Consider the following 17514-nt stretch of genomic DNA (forward strand, 5'->3'; position numbering starts at 1 on the left):
TTTGTGCTAACCATGAGTGGAAATGCATGAACTCTGAGGTCCAGATTTGGAAGGCTTCCAAGAACATCTGGTCCGCAAGACTTTCAGGAAGCCTGTATGCATCTTCTTCCCTGGGACCTTACAGAGTACAGCTTTCTGACAGCAGCTCATCAGCACTTCCCAGAGATTTGTCTATTTTTTTTTTCATGTCTTAAACCGGGTACTTTGAAACCTAGGTTTTATTTTGAAAACTCTGACTGAGGTACACAGGTGGGAAAACTAAGGAGTGAAGCCACATGCCCCTTTTGTAAAAGCAGCAAATATATGGGTCAGGAAAGAAGAAAAAACAGTCTGCCAAAGTTAACTACTAAGTACAAGTTACATTTGCAAGCCTATATTATGAATCTTTCATGATTAAAATATCACAAATTGTACTTCAAGTTTCTCCTTACAGAACATCGGCAAGCCAGGGCTGTATACAACAACAGGGCATAAATGCTAGAAAATTTTGCTGACACTTAGGAGTGCAGATGCTTTCAAATTCAAAAGTAGGGAAAAGGCTGCATAGCTTGAAATGACATTTCAATATACGGCTTAAATGATTTATTTTCTTGTAAATGCAAAGAAGTGTTTGCCTGGAAGATCCACCGAAATCTCATCTGTTGAGTTCTTCTCATAAGCTACAGAAGAAAAACTGTGTTAGCAACTTCCTAGAGTCATCCAGAAACTTCTGTTTATATAGAAATTAGAGCATTTACTCACGTATCTTTTCACAACCCTGAAATAAAGAAGTTGTTTCTATTTTTAGATATGTGTCTTCACTGATTCAACTTGAGACTTCTGCTTAAGAGAAGACACTTGTTGGGTTTTGCATTTTTCCCTGTTATTTAACATGGTGGCCATAAAGACATACAGAACTATGAAAAATAAAAAAGATAAAAGAAAAAGCAGCAGCTCTTTTTTTTTTTCATAACACATCCTCTCCTCAATCCAAAGTAATGCCACTCAGTCCCACTCTTACCCAGCATGCTGGCTCCCTTTTATCAGTACATGCCAGAAAAGGAAAATCCTCCTGTATTTTTTTCTGCTGTTAATAGGGATAGGCAATTCCATCCCAACAAGGCAACAAACATTTGTTAAAACAAACAAACAAAAAAGTTAACAAAACTGCTTTCATTTCTAGGTTAACCAACATAACAGGAAGGTGACAGGAACTATATCAAGGCAAGACATTTCATTTTGATAAGAAATACGGCTATTTCTGCTTACAGGAGCAAAGCCATTCTGTAAAATACTCAAGTCTCTGAAACAAACATATCCTTACTACAATTTTACTGTGCTTCATCTATGCGGAAATCAGTTCCAGAAATGATATCGGGCTCCTTTTCAAAACCTTTTGGACCTCACTGACTTCAATGCCATGTGGGAGGTACGTGCTGCCATTCTGCTGTCCCAAATATGTTGACACGGGAGTTTTAACCATGCTTTTCCATCCTGGGGTACCCAGTATAAACAGGCTGAGAAGAAAGGACCAGGGATGTGTTGGTTGGGAGGGACCTCTGGAGTCACCTACTGACATCTGCTTGGGGGTAACATGAAAATGCAATGCTATGAGGAAGGAAACTTTTCTGATGTAAAAGCACACATGCTTACTCAGCTCATAGGTATGACTGTTCCCAGCCAAAATGATTGACCTTCTGCAGGATAAGGGCTTGCAAGGACAAAAAGAAATGTTCTGACCTTCTTCTGAGCTTCTGTTCGCGGAAGAAAACCCTAAAAACTATTTACATGGCTTCCTGAAGCAGTAATTGCCAAGGGCGTATGTTCACAGTCTAAGGCAAAAATGAACAAAGATACATAAATTTTCAGCTAGGAAAACACTAACTTGGGAAATACATTAAGTATAGATTCAGACTAAAACCACCAAAAAAAAAAAAAAAAAGAAGTGTAAGAATGATCACAATCGGAACACATTAAATATGGCCAAAACAGATTAAAACACAAATTAGGTTTATTGAGAATGCTGATTAAGTGGACTAGCTGTCTTCCTGTAAGACAGAAGGAAATGAGTGCACTGTAAACATTAAGGGTCACCAGAGCACAGACAGTAGGAAGGAGAAGAAGCCTACAGACAACAGATATTTATTTGCATGGGGAGTATTCCCACTCCCTAGCACTGAGCATCCCACTCAGGTCCTTAAGCCTGCACGCAGCAGGACCAACCTCAGGGCCCTCCAGAGCTGGCTGGGTCAGGGCTCTGCTCACAGGCAGCACAGGGAGAGCCTGAGAAAAGCAGAATATAGAGAGGAAAGCAGCAGATGTTTTCTTTGCACAACGCAGCAACAATTTGGAAAATCATCCCTCAAGTCCACCTCGTAATGCTATTACTGATTTGTGAATTTTCCAGTTGTGCTCCCTCTGTGTCCAGTACTAAAGGTCAGAAGGCAGACTTGCAGCATGCTAGTCTAGCATCTTCTCAGATAAAATCAGTCCATTTTGGTTACCCGCACTGCTGTGACTGGTACTTATTTCACCCAGCCCTCAAAACTGAAATACAGATTCTGTAATAACACGGAAAAGAATAAAATTTCTGATGAATGATTGCACAAACCATGAGAAAAACATGACGGTCATCTGTAAGGCAAATTCAACATTTAAAAAAGTCCTGTTATTTAGCAATAGTACAGGTTACACGTGCAGGCAGAGTGGCAAAATAAGTTTATCTCCAAGTCCCTCCCCTAGATCTCCCAGCATGTTCTCCAAATAGAGCTGTCTACAGTTCTGTGCTGCTCCTTCCTGATTTTGCATGGATGAACAGAGGGTGAGTTATTTCAGGGCTTATTTTTTTACCATCACACCTTTAAAGGAGCAAGGGCTATCTGAAACATGCATTGCAGGCAGGAAAATTCAGGAATTGCAGCTCTGTCATCGAGACAGTGGCAAGGGAGAAGGCCCTAGCAGCAAGGAAGCACCGTGGAAAGGGAGCTGCACCTTCTTTTCTAACTCGGGAACAACACTTATAGAGTTATTACAGGGCTGTTGTTGACCTCCTCACTCACAATTAGCGCATCCTAATGATCGTTAGAACAGAGGGATAATTGTGGAGGCTGCACCATCCAACCAGTCAACCCAGACAGACCAGTGGCACTGCCCAAAAGGACCCCTCCAGCCTGGCAGGAGCGAGTACACCCCGGCCACTGGGGTCACACCACCGTGCTACCATCACCTGCTTCACCTTATCCATCAGCTCACACTTGGCTCAGTGGATGTTAGCAAAACTACGAACCCTGCTCAAGTCAGCGCTCAAGCAAAGAAAAATTACCAATTTTGGCAAGGGTTTGTTGGATTATGCCTACCGCCGGTCACAAAATCTCACATTTAACTCAACAAGAAGACTGCAACCCAGTAAATTGTTGTCAGCAGTACAAACACACACGAAATGTGTCAGCAGGAGGACTCCGGTCTCCTTCTGGTTATCCTTCCTCAGGGGCATCATCTTCAGCACACATGCCTGCATCCAACCAGGGGACTCGGGAGCACGTCTGGGCTCCCAGGTCTGGATGCTTGCCCTGGTCCTACCCTACCTCCAGACCCAAAGGCAGCCATCAGCCACCCCCACGCTGCCTCTCACAAAACAGGGTGACGGAGCTGGAGGTGGGGTGTCCCACCAGACAGCCCTCGGGCCCCCGGTGGCCACACCTGGGTGGAGATGCCACCGTCACTGCTGTGCTGATGGTGCCACCACCAGTCCTGCCCAAAAGAGCTTACAGTCTAACGCGGGAGGGCTCACGGTGTGGACATCAGAGGTATTTCTTAGTTGTGCTGCTTTGCTTTTCAGCTTGTAGTGCCAAGCACGGAAGCAAGCGATCAAATAAATCACTCGGGCACAGGATCGATCCTTGAATGATGACTACATTAAGAAAATGTAAATGCCTTGGTGTGTTACAGAAATAATTCCCCGCTGGCGCCTGCTATGTGGGCTGCAGCCATACCTTTGATTTCATTTACACGGCTTCTTCTGTACAAAGATATCCAAATTTCTCCCTCAGCCTACTCCACTCACTAACCTTTACGCAGCGCAATATGCACAAGGGAGGAGCAGAAGCAGAGGCAAGACAGGGACATTGATTGCTGCCAGTCTGGTAGGAAAACGTTATAACCTTGCAGAGAGGGGACAAACAGCAGAGTCATCTGCAACATGCAAAACAGCTTCTTCATTTCCATAGTGAGTCAAAGGAAATGACCTTCAGATATTCTCCAAACTATTACTGCTTATAAAGAAGTTGTCTTTAGTGGGACCCTGTGGACAAAAAGGAATTTAAGAAATAAATACTACGATTAAAGATAGCGATTAAGTACTTTCTGACACGGGAGATGATGGCGGGTGGTTAGTGTTGGCACAACCCAGATGCAGGCTACTCATCCGTCCCGAAACACAACCCATTTTCAGCACAGGGAGATGCTCTGAGCATCTTCCCCTGCCTCCAAACCTTCCCGGCCCCCTCTTTACCCTCTCCCCCACTTCCAAACCCCTCGAAGGTGACTTTATTGCACCGACACCTCCATCACACCTCATCCACGGGGGCTGCCCACCTCGGGGCTGCAGTGCCGGGTCTCCCAACACCAACCCAGCCTCCGAGGCTCACCGACGGGCTCTGCCCCCCCCTCGCCCCGGCTGGCACCGCACCCGCACCCCGCACCCCGACCCTGCCCGGGCGCTGCGGGGACGGGCACCGGGGGGGAACGGCGCTTCCATCCCCCGCGATGCCCCCGTTATTCTGCAGCTCCATCCAGCTCGCTGCCAACCCGGGGGGCTCCGGCACACGCTCCCAGCCGCCCCGACCCTACAAACACCGGGACCGGCACAGCGGTGCGAGCGCCCGGCGGTTCGCTTTAATTTAATTAAATTTAATTAATTAATGAATTTAATTTCCTCCCCCCTCGTAGAAAAGAAAAATAATAATAATAATAATAAAAAGAGTGATAAATAAGAATAGGCAGCGCGGGTAATTACCGGCGAGGAGGCACGCTGCGGCGGGCGGTGCCGGCGGGGGGCGGGCTGGCTGCCGCGGCCACGCCGCCAGTTCCCGCCGGCGCCACGCCAGGCCACGCCCCCTTACCGCTAAACCACGCCCACATCCTACCAAGCCACGCCCCCAATCGATCAGACCACGCCCCCTATTTAATTAGACCACGCCCTCATCTCTAAGCCCCGCCCCCATCGTGTTCTAACCACCCCCCCCCCCCGCGGCGGGAGGGTGTCCGCCATTTTGTGTGGCGGAGGGGAAGCCCCCCCGCCCAGAAGGGTGCGGGGTGCTGCTCCTGTGGAGGGGGTTGAGGGAGTTTCCTGGGAGTTTCCATTTCCTTGGAGTCTGGTTGGGGTGCGCAATGTTGTCCGGAATGGGTGAACCGCTAAAATTGGCTGTGGGTAGGGCAGGAGACAGCTACACCATAGCTTCCTTGCATCCGCACCTGAAATCTCTCTTCATGATGTGTCCGTAAATCATCTCCCCCTCTCCGTCTCCTGGCTTTGCTCCTATTGCAAGGTCTCTGCATTCACCAGGCTGAATTTCCCCGCTTCTGATGTGTTCCTTTCCTTCTTCAGCATTATTGGCTCAACTGTCTGCTGTCCTGAGCTAAATTAGACCTACAGTTGCGACCACAGCCGTGTTTTTGCGGCCACAGTCTTTCAAGTTCTTGCTTCTGCTCTCACTTAGATTTTTACCTAGAATTTCACCATCTGTAATGGTCAGTGTTATGTCATGAAAAAATGAAGTTCTCTCTCCCTCTGGCTTTATCTTTCCTGTCTTGAGCAGCTGGAACGACTCTTTCATCCGCCCCTGCCAAAAACAGTAGGGTTTCTTGTCTGAGCTCAAGGCACTGATGATTCCTTCTTAACTAAGTCTGAGAGCATTTCTCTCCCTCCTTGACCTGCCAGCCAGTTTCAAACCAGGTTGCCTACACAGGAAAGAAACCAAAAGCATATTTATATGTTTAGATGTGTGCGTTTTCCAGGTATGAATTCTACGTCTTGATTTTTATATCAGTGTTGGAAGGGGGTGCAGAGGTTGCCCCGAGGGTTGTGAGGTCTCCATCCTTGGAAGGTTTTCAAGATCAGACCGGTTACAACTTTGCTAGTAAGAGTAATCTGCTCGGACCTCATAGTCAACCTTTGTGTCCCAACGTGAATTATTTTGATCCATGTAGCGGGTGCCAGGCAGAACCCCTATCCTGAAGAGTGAAAGGCTGGGATGATAAGGCGCAGTGTATCACCTGGGAACACCAGACATAGCTATGGAGTGTTTTTCTCCTGTTTTTGAAATTCAGGTTTGGCTTTGTAATAATTCCTGCATTGTTTTTGCTGTTGTCCAGTTGTTTTGTTTTTTTTTTTATATCCCTTTTGTGCCTCCAGTAAGCGTGAACCATGCTATGTTCTGGTTATTTTTGTGCAGTGGTAGCTCATCTTGTTGTGATATTTGACCATTTAAACTCAATGTGAAAATTGAACTCCAGGCTCCCTTTTTAAGCTTCTCCTGCTTCTTCCTTTCTCCATCCCCTTATTTCGTTGTAGTTACTGGTCTATAAGCTGTGTCAAATCTGAACTTTGACCTGCTTACATGCTTCAGGACTGTGTTCATTCTTCAACGCATATTTTTGTTCTTTTCATCACAATTTGCATAATGCTGCACTTCATTTAAGTTAATCTTGTCCACATGCAAAGTTGTACTGAAGTCTCAAGTTTATGTACTTTCCAAATAAATATTTGAAACTTTTCTTTGCCTACTGATCCCCTTGTTTCTAACTGCATGTGAGAATTCTCTTAATCTTTGTATATCTTCCTGTGAGCCAATAGCTTCCTGATGATTGCACTTTTAGTTTCTCTTCAAAGTCACTTTCATCATCGGTTTGTCTTTTGTGTTCCCCTTCTGGTTTCAAGTTCTTTAGGATAGAGTCTTTATATTGTGTGATGTCTTACATGTTATTAGACCTCCAAAAAAAAAAAAAAAGCCTAAGCCTTGTAACTTGGGACATAGATAATCTTGAAAATTACTGCAAATCAGAAATGTGCTAAACTTAGCTACTAATGAGTGGATTTCTGACACCAAATTGGGAGTTCTGTGATGGAAATCAGTATCATTATGGGCATTCAATAATTCATGAACTAATATGAAGACAGAAAGAAGCTTAAATATACTACTTGCATTCATGGCCTTTTTTTTTTTTTTTTTTTTTTTTTTTTTTTTAACCAGAGTTAACTGTTGCTCTTATTAAATTTGTTTACGCAGCAGAAAACCTTCCGGGAGATTTCAGAATGCTTAATGTGGGGTGTTTCTCTAATTTCCTGTGCCTCCTTTTTCTGAGAGATGAGAAGCTCTGATTGCTTCACCTCCTGTGACAGATGTGCTGAAAATCATTCTTTAATGCAAACGTTTCAAGGTTAATAGAATAGCTCTTTTAGATTTATTTTTTTAATAATATCACTGATTTATTTCCTGAAATACTAATGATAATTAGAAAAACTGCTGAATCAGTCACAAAGAGAACAAATCTTCCTTTTTGGCTACTTGTCCTGTTCTACGATTCTTCTGTCACCCAGTTTATATGAGCAGACATTTATAGTTCAGCACATTAAACTGGAAATGTCTTTTGTTTTGACTTGTCAGATTTTTCTCATTTTTTTTGAAACCTCTGCAGTCGTCTGTCAGGATCAGAAGCCAAACAGAAAATGGATGAGTGGCCAAAACTACTTCGTAGACCTCTGCCTCCTAAGCTGCCATCTAAACTATCTACACCAAGGGAGAAGGTTGGTAAAGGTAAATTGTACAGAAACAGATCTTGTAGTGCATAGTTTCAAATTCAATGTGTTTTCTAAAATTAACACAGAAGAAGATGAATCTATTGGTTAATGTGTGAATACTCAATGGAGTGCTTGGAGATACCCACACTGGCTCCAGTCAGCCAATTCTAATGCTGAAGCTTCTGGATAGCGCAGTCAGAGATATCGAACAGGCTCCATATGCTAATGTGCACTGCAGGCATACTAACACGAGCCGATGCTAGCCTGCCAACCTCTTACCCTAGCACAAAATGTGCTGTAAGTGTCTATTTCTAATTGCTATGGCTGTTCAACAAACAATAAATCTCATCTGCATAATCCTTGTCAGCAAGTGTTGTAAGCAACCAGTGCAAAGCAGTGTGATTAGGACTTCACGATGACCCATGTGACTTGCATTTCTTTGGGAGGCTGTTCATGTAAAATAGTGGAAGAATGATTGGGGCATGTGCTGGAACCTGAGTCTTCCACCTGTCAGACTTGAACACTACCTCCCATATAATACAGGCATTCCCCCTAGCTCATCTGAAAATATAAGATGTAACATGAGAAAATGCTGGTTTCAAGAAAAGTTAGATTGAAACAGATTAATTCATACCATAGGGGATGTGAGATACAACTTTGATTCAGACAAAATGAAAAAAATATGTTCAGGGAGGATGGTCATGGTCTTCTTAGAATATACACTCATGTACAAAGACAAATATTGGCTTATATTATTTTAAAGGCATCCAGGAATTCTATTTTATAACAAAGGACTTGCGGTGCAGTATGGTTCAGAAATAAATAGACATTTTGTGTGCCAGTATATGTGAATGAAAAGCTCTTTCCAGTTTATATAAAGTAGCTATTGATTAAATATTTAAGCACTAACATATAAAAATAAAAATGAAAAACAGTAACATGATCTATAATCAAAATATTTTTAACCTAAGTGATAAAAAAAATAATTAAAAAATGGAGACTAGGCACCAATCCTGAAAACAGATCTGTAAAGAAGGATGCTGATGTCTGAACAGATTAATTGGCAATAGTCAAAATTGCAAGGTCCCAGGATCTGCTGTGGAAGTATGGCATACAGCATTTTGTCAATTTTATTTCTCACTGATCAGCACGTTAGAATAAATGTAATATGAAAGAATAGAGGTCACATGAAAGAACAGTGCTGTCCCTACAAACTGGGTTAAAGAAACCAAAGCAAGCTACTATTTTTTTTTATTTCCCTCTAAGATTCTGTACAATCTGCTAGAGTATCTAAAAAATCTTCTGTTAGAGTATCTAAATAACTAAAACTGCTTAATCTTCGCATAATCACCAAGACAGACCACCAGAAAGAAAAATAAATAAATAAATAAATATTTTTTTGGATGTTTGAAATAAATGGTAAGTAATTTGACTTGTTACAACTCACTTGTCTTTATTAGAACACTGCCATGCTGATATTTGTTATTAATGAATATTTAACACTAATTAAAAAGAAACAATAATATATTAAGAATAATACCTTTATAACAATATTAAAGATAATTAAGTTAGGTTAAGTAAGGTTGAAAACTTAGAAGATGTAATGTTTGACCCTTTGCTATTATTAGGCCCTTCTGAAGATTATTTTGAAAGGCTGGTGCAATCTATTTCTATACAATACAGCCCGGCGCTGTTGAAACAGATGTAAATATTTCTGGCTCAGTACCAGAGCTGTGCTTCAGTGATTTAAACCATTTTAAAAGTGATAGATAAACCTTTTATCCTGAAACAAAGTTTTATTGTGATGGCTCTCCGTGTAGGAGAGCATGATGATTAGTGATGGATGCTATTTATAGATTACGTATTTATGTAGTACACCTGACAAGAATCTAAGAGCTGCGCAGTAAAGTTTGTTCAAGGATCATTTCTCCAAATGTAGCTATTACACGTGATAGATACTTGTACAGCTGCATGACCATTGATCAAAAAGCAACTCTTTGGCAATGACGATTCGATCGTCTTGGGGGATGGACTTGTTTCGTGCTTCTTGAAGAGACTGAGACCTGGGACCAGGAGTTCTGAGCTAGGAAAAAAAAGATGAGCCTCAGTAGTGCCGCATGAGTGTCTTCCCCTGCAGAGGACTGTAGAAAGTGAAGGATGTAACACAATTAAGCAATTGACTGAAAATGCAGAAGAAATTTCAGGGAGTCATGGTGGTAGCCTGTGCCTGGTAGAGGGCTTGAAGTTGTCAACCACAGTGCTGGGGGGCACGAAAGCCAGGGAGATGAGCCCACAGAATAGTCCCAGCTTTCTTTGAGAGCTGAGCTACAGCAGAGAGCTATAGAGAACGACTTCTCCCTCAGCAGGACCCTGAAAATGAGTGTCCCTAGGAAAGCAAACAGAGCACCAAGCTTGGAAAATACACACACTGAATGAAGTGTAATTTACTATTTCTTTGTTGATAAAAATGTCCAGGACTAAATGACTGCTGGGTGTGGTACTGTTGGAAACTGGGGACTAGCTAAGGAGCCAGTAGACCTCCAGAATGAGGTCTTTGGGATAGCCCAAGTAGCAAAGTCTGTCTCATACATGAGGAGTATGAAATGACATCTCAGTGGTGTGGGACCACTAGTGCTCAGCACCATCCCACCACGCATGCTACTCATTGAACTGAGATGAATAAGCTAAATAAATAGTATTTCTAAGCCTCTCAGTAGTCACTGAAGAGAGGTGAGCAATTCCAGCGAGTTTTTTAGCTGGCTGAAGATCTGGTTCACTCTCTGAGGGGTCTTTCCGCCCTTCCAAATAGAGGAATTATACATCCTATTGCATTATTATTATGTATATCCTATTGCATTATTAATAGGACCAAGGAGCAGACAGGCTTCTGAATGTGGTGTTTTGGCTGGGTACCTAACAGCAGAAAAAGGAATCCAGACTCAAAATAGAAGTGCTTCTGCAAAAGAATGATACATTCTGTGGAACTGTCTACAGCTTGGAAAAGATCCTGCACTTACTTTTAAGACAATTTCCAGAAACTGATTTCCTTGTTCCTTTCACAGCTCGGCCACAACTGACTTGGCCACAAGTCCACTCCATGGTGCTTTTTTGATATGATACTTCCCTAAATGTTTTCCCCCTTCCCTTTCAGTAGTGTTAACATGGGGTTTAGATGATACAGGGAACACAACGGAGCAGAAAGAGGAGCATTCACTGAAGGAATCCCACCTACTTCCCACATCACAGATCTCATTGCCTTGTCATGTTGCACCTAGCAGAACAGATGCAGGATCCCTAAATAGGGACCTGTTGGCCACAAATTTCACATGCAGCAGAACATTTCTCATTCAGTCTTCCTTAAGCTATATGATTCGCACTTCAGAAACCCTGCCCTTTCTGTCCTGCTTGTTATCTAACCCTTCTACTGCATGCTGCACGTCATTCAATATAGAGTATAGGTGAATTCTGTTTGTGTGGGAAAAAAATACTTATTTTGTGATCGGTAATGCTGAGATGCTTAGTCTTAACCATTTGTTCATTTCTTCTGAACAAGAAAAATCTTTATAGGGCATGGAGATTTGTCACACAAACTTTTCCTCGAAAAGAATGCCAGAGTATGCGTCATTCTAAATGTCTTTTTTTTTCTTTTGTCGTCAGCAGGCAAGGTTTCTGGACAATACCTAAGTAGAGTGATGAACAGTACAAATGATGAAAATAGAAAAGCAGTGTCTGGAGGTTATGTCAGTGCTCAAGGGCAAGTCAAGCAGATGGATGCTTCCCTCAGCCATGGTCAGATTTCCCAGAGTCCGCTGCAAATCCAACCCAAAGATACATTTCTGTCTGTTCGTCAGGTTTGTCATGATCAAACACAAGTCCAACGCAAAGACCTCTTTCTTCAAACTCAGTTCCTACTTGGCAGTACCCAACCCCAGTCTGAACACATTTCTTCTTGCCCAATACATTTCCAAAGCAGACATGTATGTCAGTTTAAGCAAGGTAATAACCATGAGCAAATAGAGATCCAGCCCAAAACTACAGGTTTGCATGACCAAAGGAAATTTCATGACCAATATGAAATTATTCCTGTCTATGCAAGCAGCCAAATGCCAAACCAAAGTGAAGAGGAAAACGTCTTTTCTGTCCAAACTCCTAGAAGCAGTTTTATTACTACTAAAAATCTCAGTGTGCCTGATAACTTTGCATTTTGCAAAAATCATAAATCCTCTCGTGTGAAGCACCAAGAATTACAGCGCACTGGCCCCAACCATTTCACTCCTCCTGTATTTACACAGGAAAATCTAGCTGCAGGTTCATCCTTTCACCATCTGCCTTTGAAGACGACACTCAAAAAGCCACTTGTTTCCCACTACAACTGCGAAGTCCTCAGTAGCAAGTTAATGACTGAAAACAGGAGCTTGCAGACTGAAGTTAACACAGTGATGTTATCTGATATCGATTTACCAGTAGTTGAAACAAGAAAGCCTGAGCAACAGAAAATCCTAGGTAATTGATATTAAATATCGTAGTATTTTATTGTTGGTACAGTGTTTTATTGTAAGATTTTCCTAAGCATCTCTTGCAGGGAGAAAATCAAACAAACAACAAAACAAACAACAACAACAACAAAAAAAAAACAATGACAAAAAACACCTTCATTTATGTGTGGGTTTTTATTTGTGTGGGTCTTTGAATTTGCCCTCATTAGTTGAGAAATAGTCCATGGAGAATTACAGCTTGTGCTAACTAAATTAAATGTTGTGTTTTCAGATAACAACAAATGATGATGTAAATGTAAATGTGTAAGTTTATTATAACTGATAGTAAAAGGGGACTGTGAAAAGTCCCATGCTGTAAATCTTTGAAAATACATACAGAGAGAATGAGCTTATGTTGAGTTTCTGTACACCCAGGCTTCCTACGCACAGAGCACTGAGTGTTCTTGGTGTATTGTGCTGCTGCTCCAGCCATGTTAAGCAGGTTTAAATGTTAAGCAGGTCTCATGTTGAGCAGGTTTAAAAATAAATACTGGCATCTTGTTTCTTCCCCTTCACAACCATTTACCATCTACGTCTACGACTGTACTGAAACTAGTGTTTGTGTGGCCATGCTACAGACGAAATCAAGAAATTTATCCAGATTGTTTAAAAAGCTTTGTTTTCGTGGGATTTTCTTCAGGACAGACCAGTGTCCTCCTGTGTCCTATATTAGGGATCTCCCACAAATGGTTGGGCTGGTGCAAGCTGTGAGAGAAGTATGAGACAGTGGAAGGAACAAGCAACGGGGAATTCCGTAGGCTGGCGTTGCTGCCAGTCACATCGTAGCATGAAACCTCAGCACTAGAGACCGTGCCTGAGCTGGAGGAAGAGAGGTGAACTCCTCAGAGGGCAAACACAGTCCTGCCTTCCCAGGGGACTATGTGTAGTACACCCCAGGTTTGTCAGTGCTTCGGAACCAGGTCTCCTTCCAGCAGAAACAGCGCAGTGATAGTAGAGAAAGGTTTCCCATGGGTTCCATCTTGAGGTGTGTTGATGGTGAAGCTGGGTTGCACAACTGGATTTAGAGGCATGGAGTTGCTGCCACTAGCTGACATTTTATAATTACCTTGCATGAGAGGTGTTAGGCTCTCTGGAAGCCAACTCTCAAATGTAGAATTCCTGGGTATCGGTTTTCCACTCCTGAGTAGTGAGTAGCTCTGTTCCATGGGAAGAAGGGTTTGCCTCATCCTTCTACTGTGGTGGTGTAGGAGCAGGTCTACAGTTATTTCTGTACTTCCACCATGAATCATTCACACAGTGGAAATGGTGTTTTGGTGTGTGGTAATAAAGTGAAAACACGGTCTCAAGTAATCGTCACATTTGGGGTTTGTATGTGCTTTGGTATAGGGGAAGTGCTTCTCATTGCTGATGGGTCCTGTCACACAGGTTGCATGGACACAACTTCAAGAGGGCATCTATTCCACTGGCAGGAGCCCTGTTCACCATGTTCAGTGTGAGAAATGTACATTTTGGAAGAAAAAAGTGGCGATCCAATTTTTCTGATGAGATGCAGCGACACCTGACTGTCGCGTTCATGTTCCTATTTGTATCCAGTCTATGCAAACTTGTGAAAGGATAAAAGCAGCATTTTGTGGTTGCCACAGGCTTTTCTTCAGTCTGAGCACACCGCTCGTCCACACTCTGGATGGGCGGGAATACAGGTGCTGTGTCACTAGGGACTAGACAAGTAGTTTTGAGGAAGTGGATGGGAACACACGAAGGTATCACTTCACTGAAAAGGTGTTTCGCTAGAAGGGTACTTTGATGTGTTTCTTTTCAGCTGCATTGGAACGAAGAAAGTATAATAAATCCAAAGTATTTTTTGGGGCCTTGTCTCAGCCTCTCCAGTCCCTTTCAAGGTGGTCATCAGAGCTGGGAATAGCTGATGCTGTAGTGTCCCTTTCTCCTGCGGGTGCATCCCTTTTTCTTCCTGACTGTGGGTGTTGCCCAAAACATTTAAAAAAACTAATCTGTGAGGTTGGCAAACCACTGCTACCTTAAGTGACAGTGCAGAGTCTCCTGCACCGAACTGAAACTGAAACCTCAAGGAGGCAGTTCATATCACCTAACTTCAAATCCCTGGAGTTAATTACTTAATCATAACTAGTAATGAATGCTTCTGTCTTGAACTGTAGGCAGAGGGACAGAAACTTCCAGAAGGCAAGTTTTACTAACCCAAGGTAAACATCTAAGATGGGCGGAATGAATGAAGCACAAAACAGATGTCTACTTTTTGACCATTTATAGTAAAATAGAGATTTGCAGTGTCATTTGCTGGCTTACGCTTTCTGTTATATTACCCACGGTCAGCTGCAGAAGGAACAAACCATAGCAGGTCTATTTTAAGCACAGAAGCTCGTAGCTGTTCACTGTAGCCGGTGCTGAGGCTCTATGCTGGATGCTTACATCGCAGACGCAGATATGGTGATTGTGGCTTAGAGAGAGGTGTTCCTTCAGATTGACTGAGAGAAGCAGCACACTGAGTGTGTGCAGCTTTCAGCTATATATTTATTTGTCTCCTGGTAGTGGTCAGCCCTATTTTTATTTGATCTCATATTTTAATGCTGGGAATGCTTTTCTGTGAAACTATTTTGTAATAATAGTTCAAATATAAACCTTTTTATGATAAACTACACAATCTTAGGCTCGGTTCCTGGGACATAATTACCCCTCATGCACCGGTGCAGTCTGGAAAGTGTCTTTGCACAAAAACACCAGGGGTCCTGGTGGATGACAAGCTGAACATGACCTGGCATCGTGTCCTTGTGGCAAAAAAGGCCAACCACGTACTGGCTGTATTAAACCAGACATAGCCAGCAAGTCAAGGGAAGTGTCTATAACCTCATATTCTCATATGCAACACTTGTTAAACCACATCTGGAGTACTCTGTCCAGCTTGGGGCTCTCCAGTATAAGACAGATAGTGACACACTCCGGCAGAGGCCAAATGAGGTGGTCAGGAGGCTGACACATGGTATGTAGGAGAGGCTGAGAGCTGGGTTTGTCTCATCTAAAGAGGAGATGCTTAAAGGGAGATCCTACTGCTGTCGTCAGCTAGCCAAACTCTTCTCAGAGCTGCACAGTGACAGCAGAAGAGGCAACTGACAGAAGCTGGAAAATGGGAAATTCTGGTTAGATATAAGGAAGAACATTTTCCCCATGAGGTTGGTCAAACAATGGCACAGGTTGCTGAGAGAAGTCGTGGGTTTCCCCCCTTGGAGATAGTCAGAACTCAGCAGGAAAAGGCCCTGAGCAACCTGTTCTAGGCCTGCTTTGGGCAGGGAGTTGGAGCTGAAGATGTCTCAGAGACCCTTTCCAATAGGAATTATTTTATAATTCTGTGTCTTTCTTGAACCTGCTTTAAAATTAATCTCTTATGTTTAAGGTCTTTCTTACTGCATTTGAACAACATATAAGGCTTTAGCACAATGAGATTTTGAGGCATTTGTATTAAGGAATGTATTTCTTGTGTATGCAATGTCTTCCACTGTTGCTTTTTCTTTAGAAATCACCTCGCAAGAGAAAATAAGAAAATCTGGTTCGCCGGAACAACTTTTGCAAGAACAAAAGAAAGAAAAAGGATATATTATACACTGTGTAAAGCTAACTGAACCTGGAAGAGCAGAAGGACCCTTTACAGGTGGGAACAAGATATATGTCACTTCTGTGAGATAAACCAGATGATCAGCATGGGGTGACAGTCATAAAAAGGCACTGTGGGAAATCAGATTCTCAGAAACATGCCATGACAACTCCAGACTGTAGGGGACTACCACTACATGCTGTTACATTAGCAAAATAGTGGAATTATAGCGTAATAAAATCATTTGCAATCTTGGCTTGGCTTTGAAGTGACAGTGAGGCTGAAGGTATAAGACCTAAAGTACCTGGGAGAAAGATTCCACTTCTGAAGCCTTTCGTGCTGGGTTCAGTCCCGCACAATGAGAACCCGGTAGTCTCCATCACTCCAGATGGTAACTGTGGAAGGAGGCAAACTACTGACATTACTGTAGGCCATAATCCAAATCTACTCCCTGTAACCCTGAACTCTTTATATTTTTATACAGATATTCATGAGTTAAATTGATTACTATGTGAGAATCTCGTCTGAGTATGGCAACAGAGAATCTAAATGATTAGATTTAGGAGCTTTGCAGAACACCTCTTATTCAGTCTTTATATTCTAATGTTTGCTTACCTCTAAGAAATTCTGTAATGCTTGGCATCCTTTTTCGTATCATAGACTCTAATGATGCCCCTCATGTCTATAGCGTGGACAATGCTTGGGAAACCAGTTTGCACTTTATAGCAAGCAAGCAAGATGAGGAGGAAAAACTGATGTTCAGATCCCAAGTGAAAGTATGAGGAGGAAAAACTGATGTTCAGATCCCAAGTGAAAGTATGGCATTGCTTCTTGAACCGGAAGACTGCTCTCAGCCTTCAGGTAAATCATTTAAAGATGCAGTAATGTTGCTGTGCTTAATAGTCAATAGCAGCTTTCATTCAAAGTATCTTTTGGCTTTGTAACTTCATCCACAGGAAAAAAAAAATAATCATCTTAAAATTATTCCTGGACAACCATGTGAAAAAGGAGTGCCTGGAATGATTTAAAAATCTTTTATTAACAGTAGAACAGCTGTACAGATAGCTGTTTTACATGCTTTTCTTCTGTAGTTCCCATGCCTAAATTTTCCACTGTTTATTACTTCTTTCCTTTTATCTCACTTTCTTTCCCCATTTCTCTTGTACGATCACTGTGTCTTATTTTCTTTCTGATGTATCCTGCATAATTTTCATGGCACTTCATCAGCACTGTATCTTCTGCCAAAGTGTTTCTAATTTAACCTAAATTATGTCAGCACCATGAAAAAGAGTTGTCAAATGTGGACAATGAGAGAAGGTTTCTTCTGCTTTTGGTAGGGAACAGCAGAGGTTTAGTATTTCAGGGTTTCTAGGAATTTGCCTGCTGATCTAAACTTTGTCCCTTGATGGGTCTGAACCAGAAGTTGTAGTCTAGCTGAACAAGCCAGAGAAGGCTTCACCCAAATTCCTACATAGGATTCTCTGGCAGAATTTATGTTTCTGCCCATAAATTAGCATGAGGAAATAGTTTTCTAAGCCACTGTTATATACAAATGGTTTGTAGGCTTCACCCCACTGTCTGCTGCAGGATTCCATTGGAGTAGCTGTTGATATCTGGAT

At 42.4% G+C, this 17514-nt stretch overlaps 2 protein-coding genes across 2 annotated transcripts in view; one reads left to right on the forward strand and one right to left on the reverse strand.

Moving 5' to 3' along the window:
• Window positions 1-5035, reverse strand: part of LCP1 (lymphocyte cytosolic protein 1) — a 49048-nt gene extending 44013 nt beyond the window's left edge. Inside the window, exon 1 of the mRNA XM_080561813.1 lies at window positions 4994-5035. The gene's annotated coding sequence lies outside the window, so the exon portion shown is untranslated. The remainder of the gene's footprint in view (window positions 1-4993) is intronic.
• Window positions 5036-5238: 203 nt separating this feature from the next.
• Window positions 5239-13220, forward strand: LOC308180367 (uncharacterized protein). The gene is made up of 3 exons (XM_080561867.1): window positions 5239-5360; window positions 7675-7793; window positions 11435-13220. The coding sequence occupies exons 2-3, from the start codon at window positions 7706-7708 to the stop codon at window positions 12286-12288; spliced, it is 942 nt and encodes a 313-aa protein (XP_080417993.1). The 5' UTR covers window positions 5239-5360; window positions 7675-7705; the 3' UTR covers window positions 12289-13220.
• Window positions 13221-17514: the final 4294 nt, after the last annotated feature.

This window comes from Anser brachyrhynchus (genome assembly GCF_964034855.1).
Source record: "Anser brachyrhynchus genome assembly, chromosome: 1".
Classification (NCBI taxonomy): domain Eukaryota; kingdom Metazoa; phylum Chordata; class Aves; order Anseriformes; family Anatidae; genus Anser; species Anser brachyrhynchus.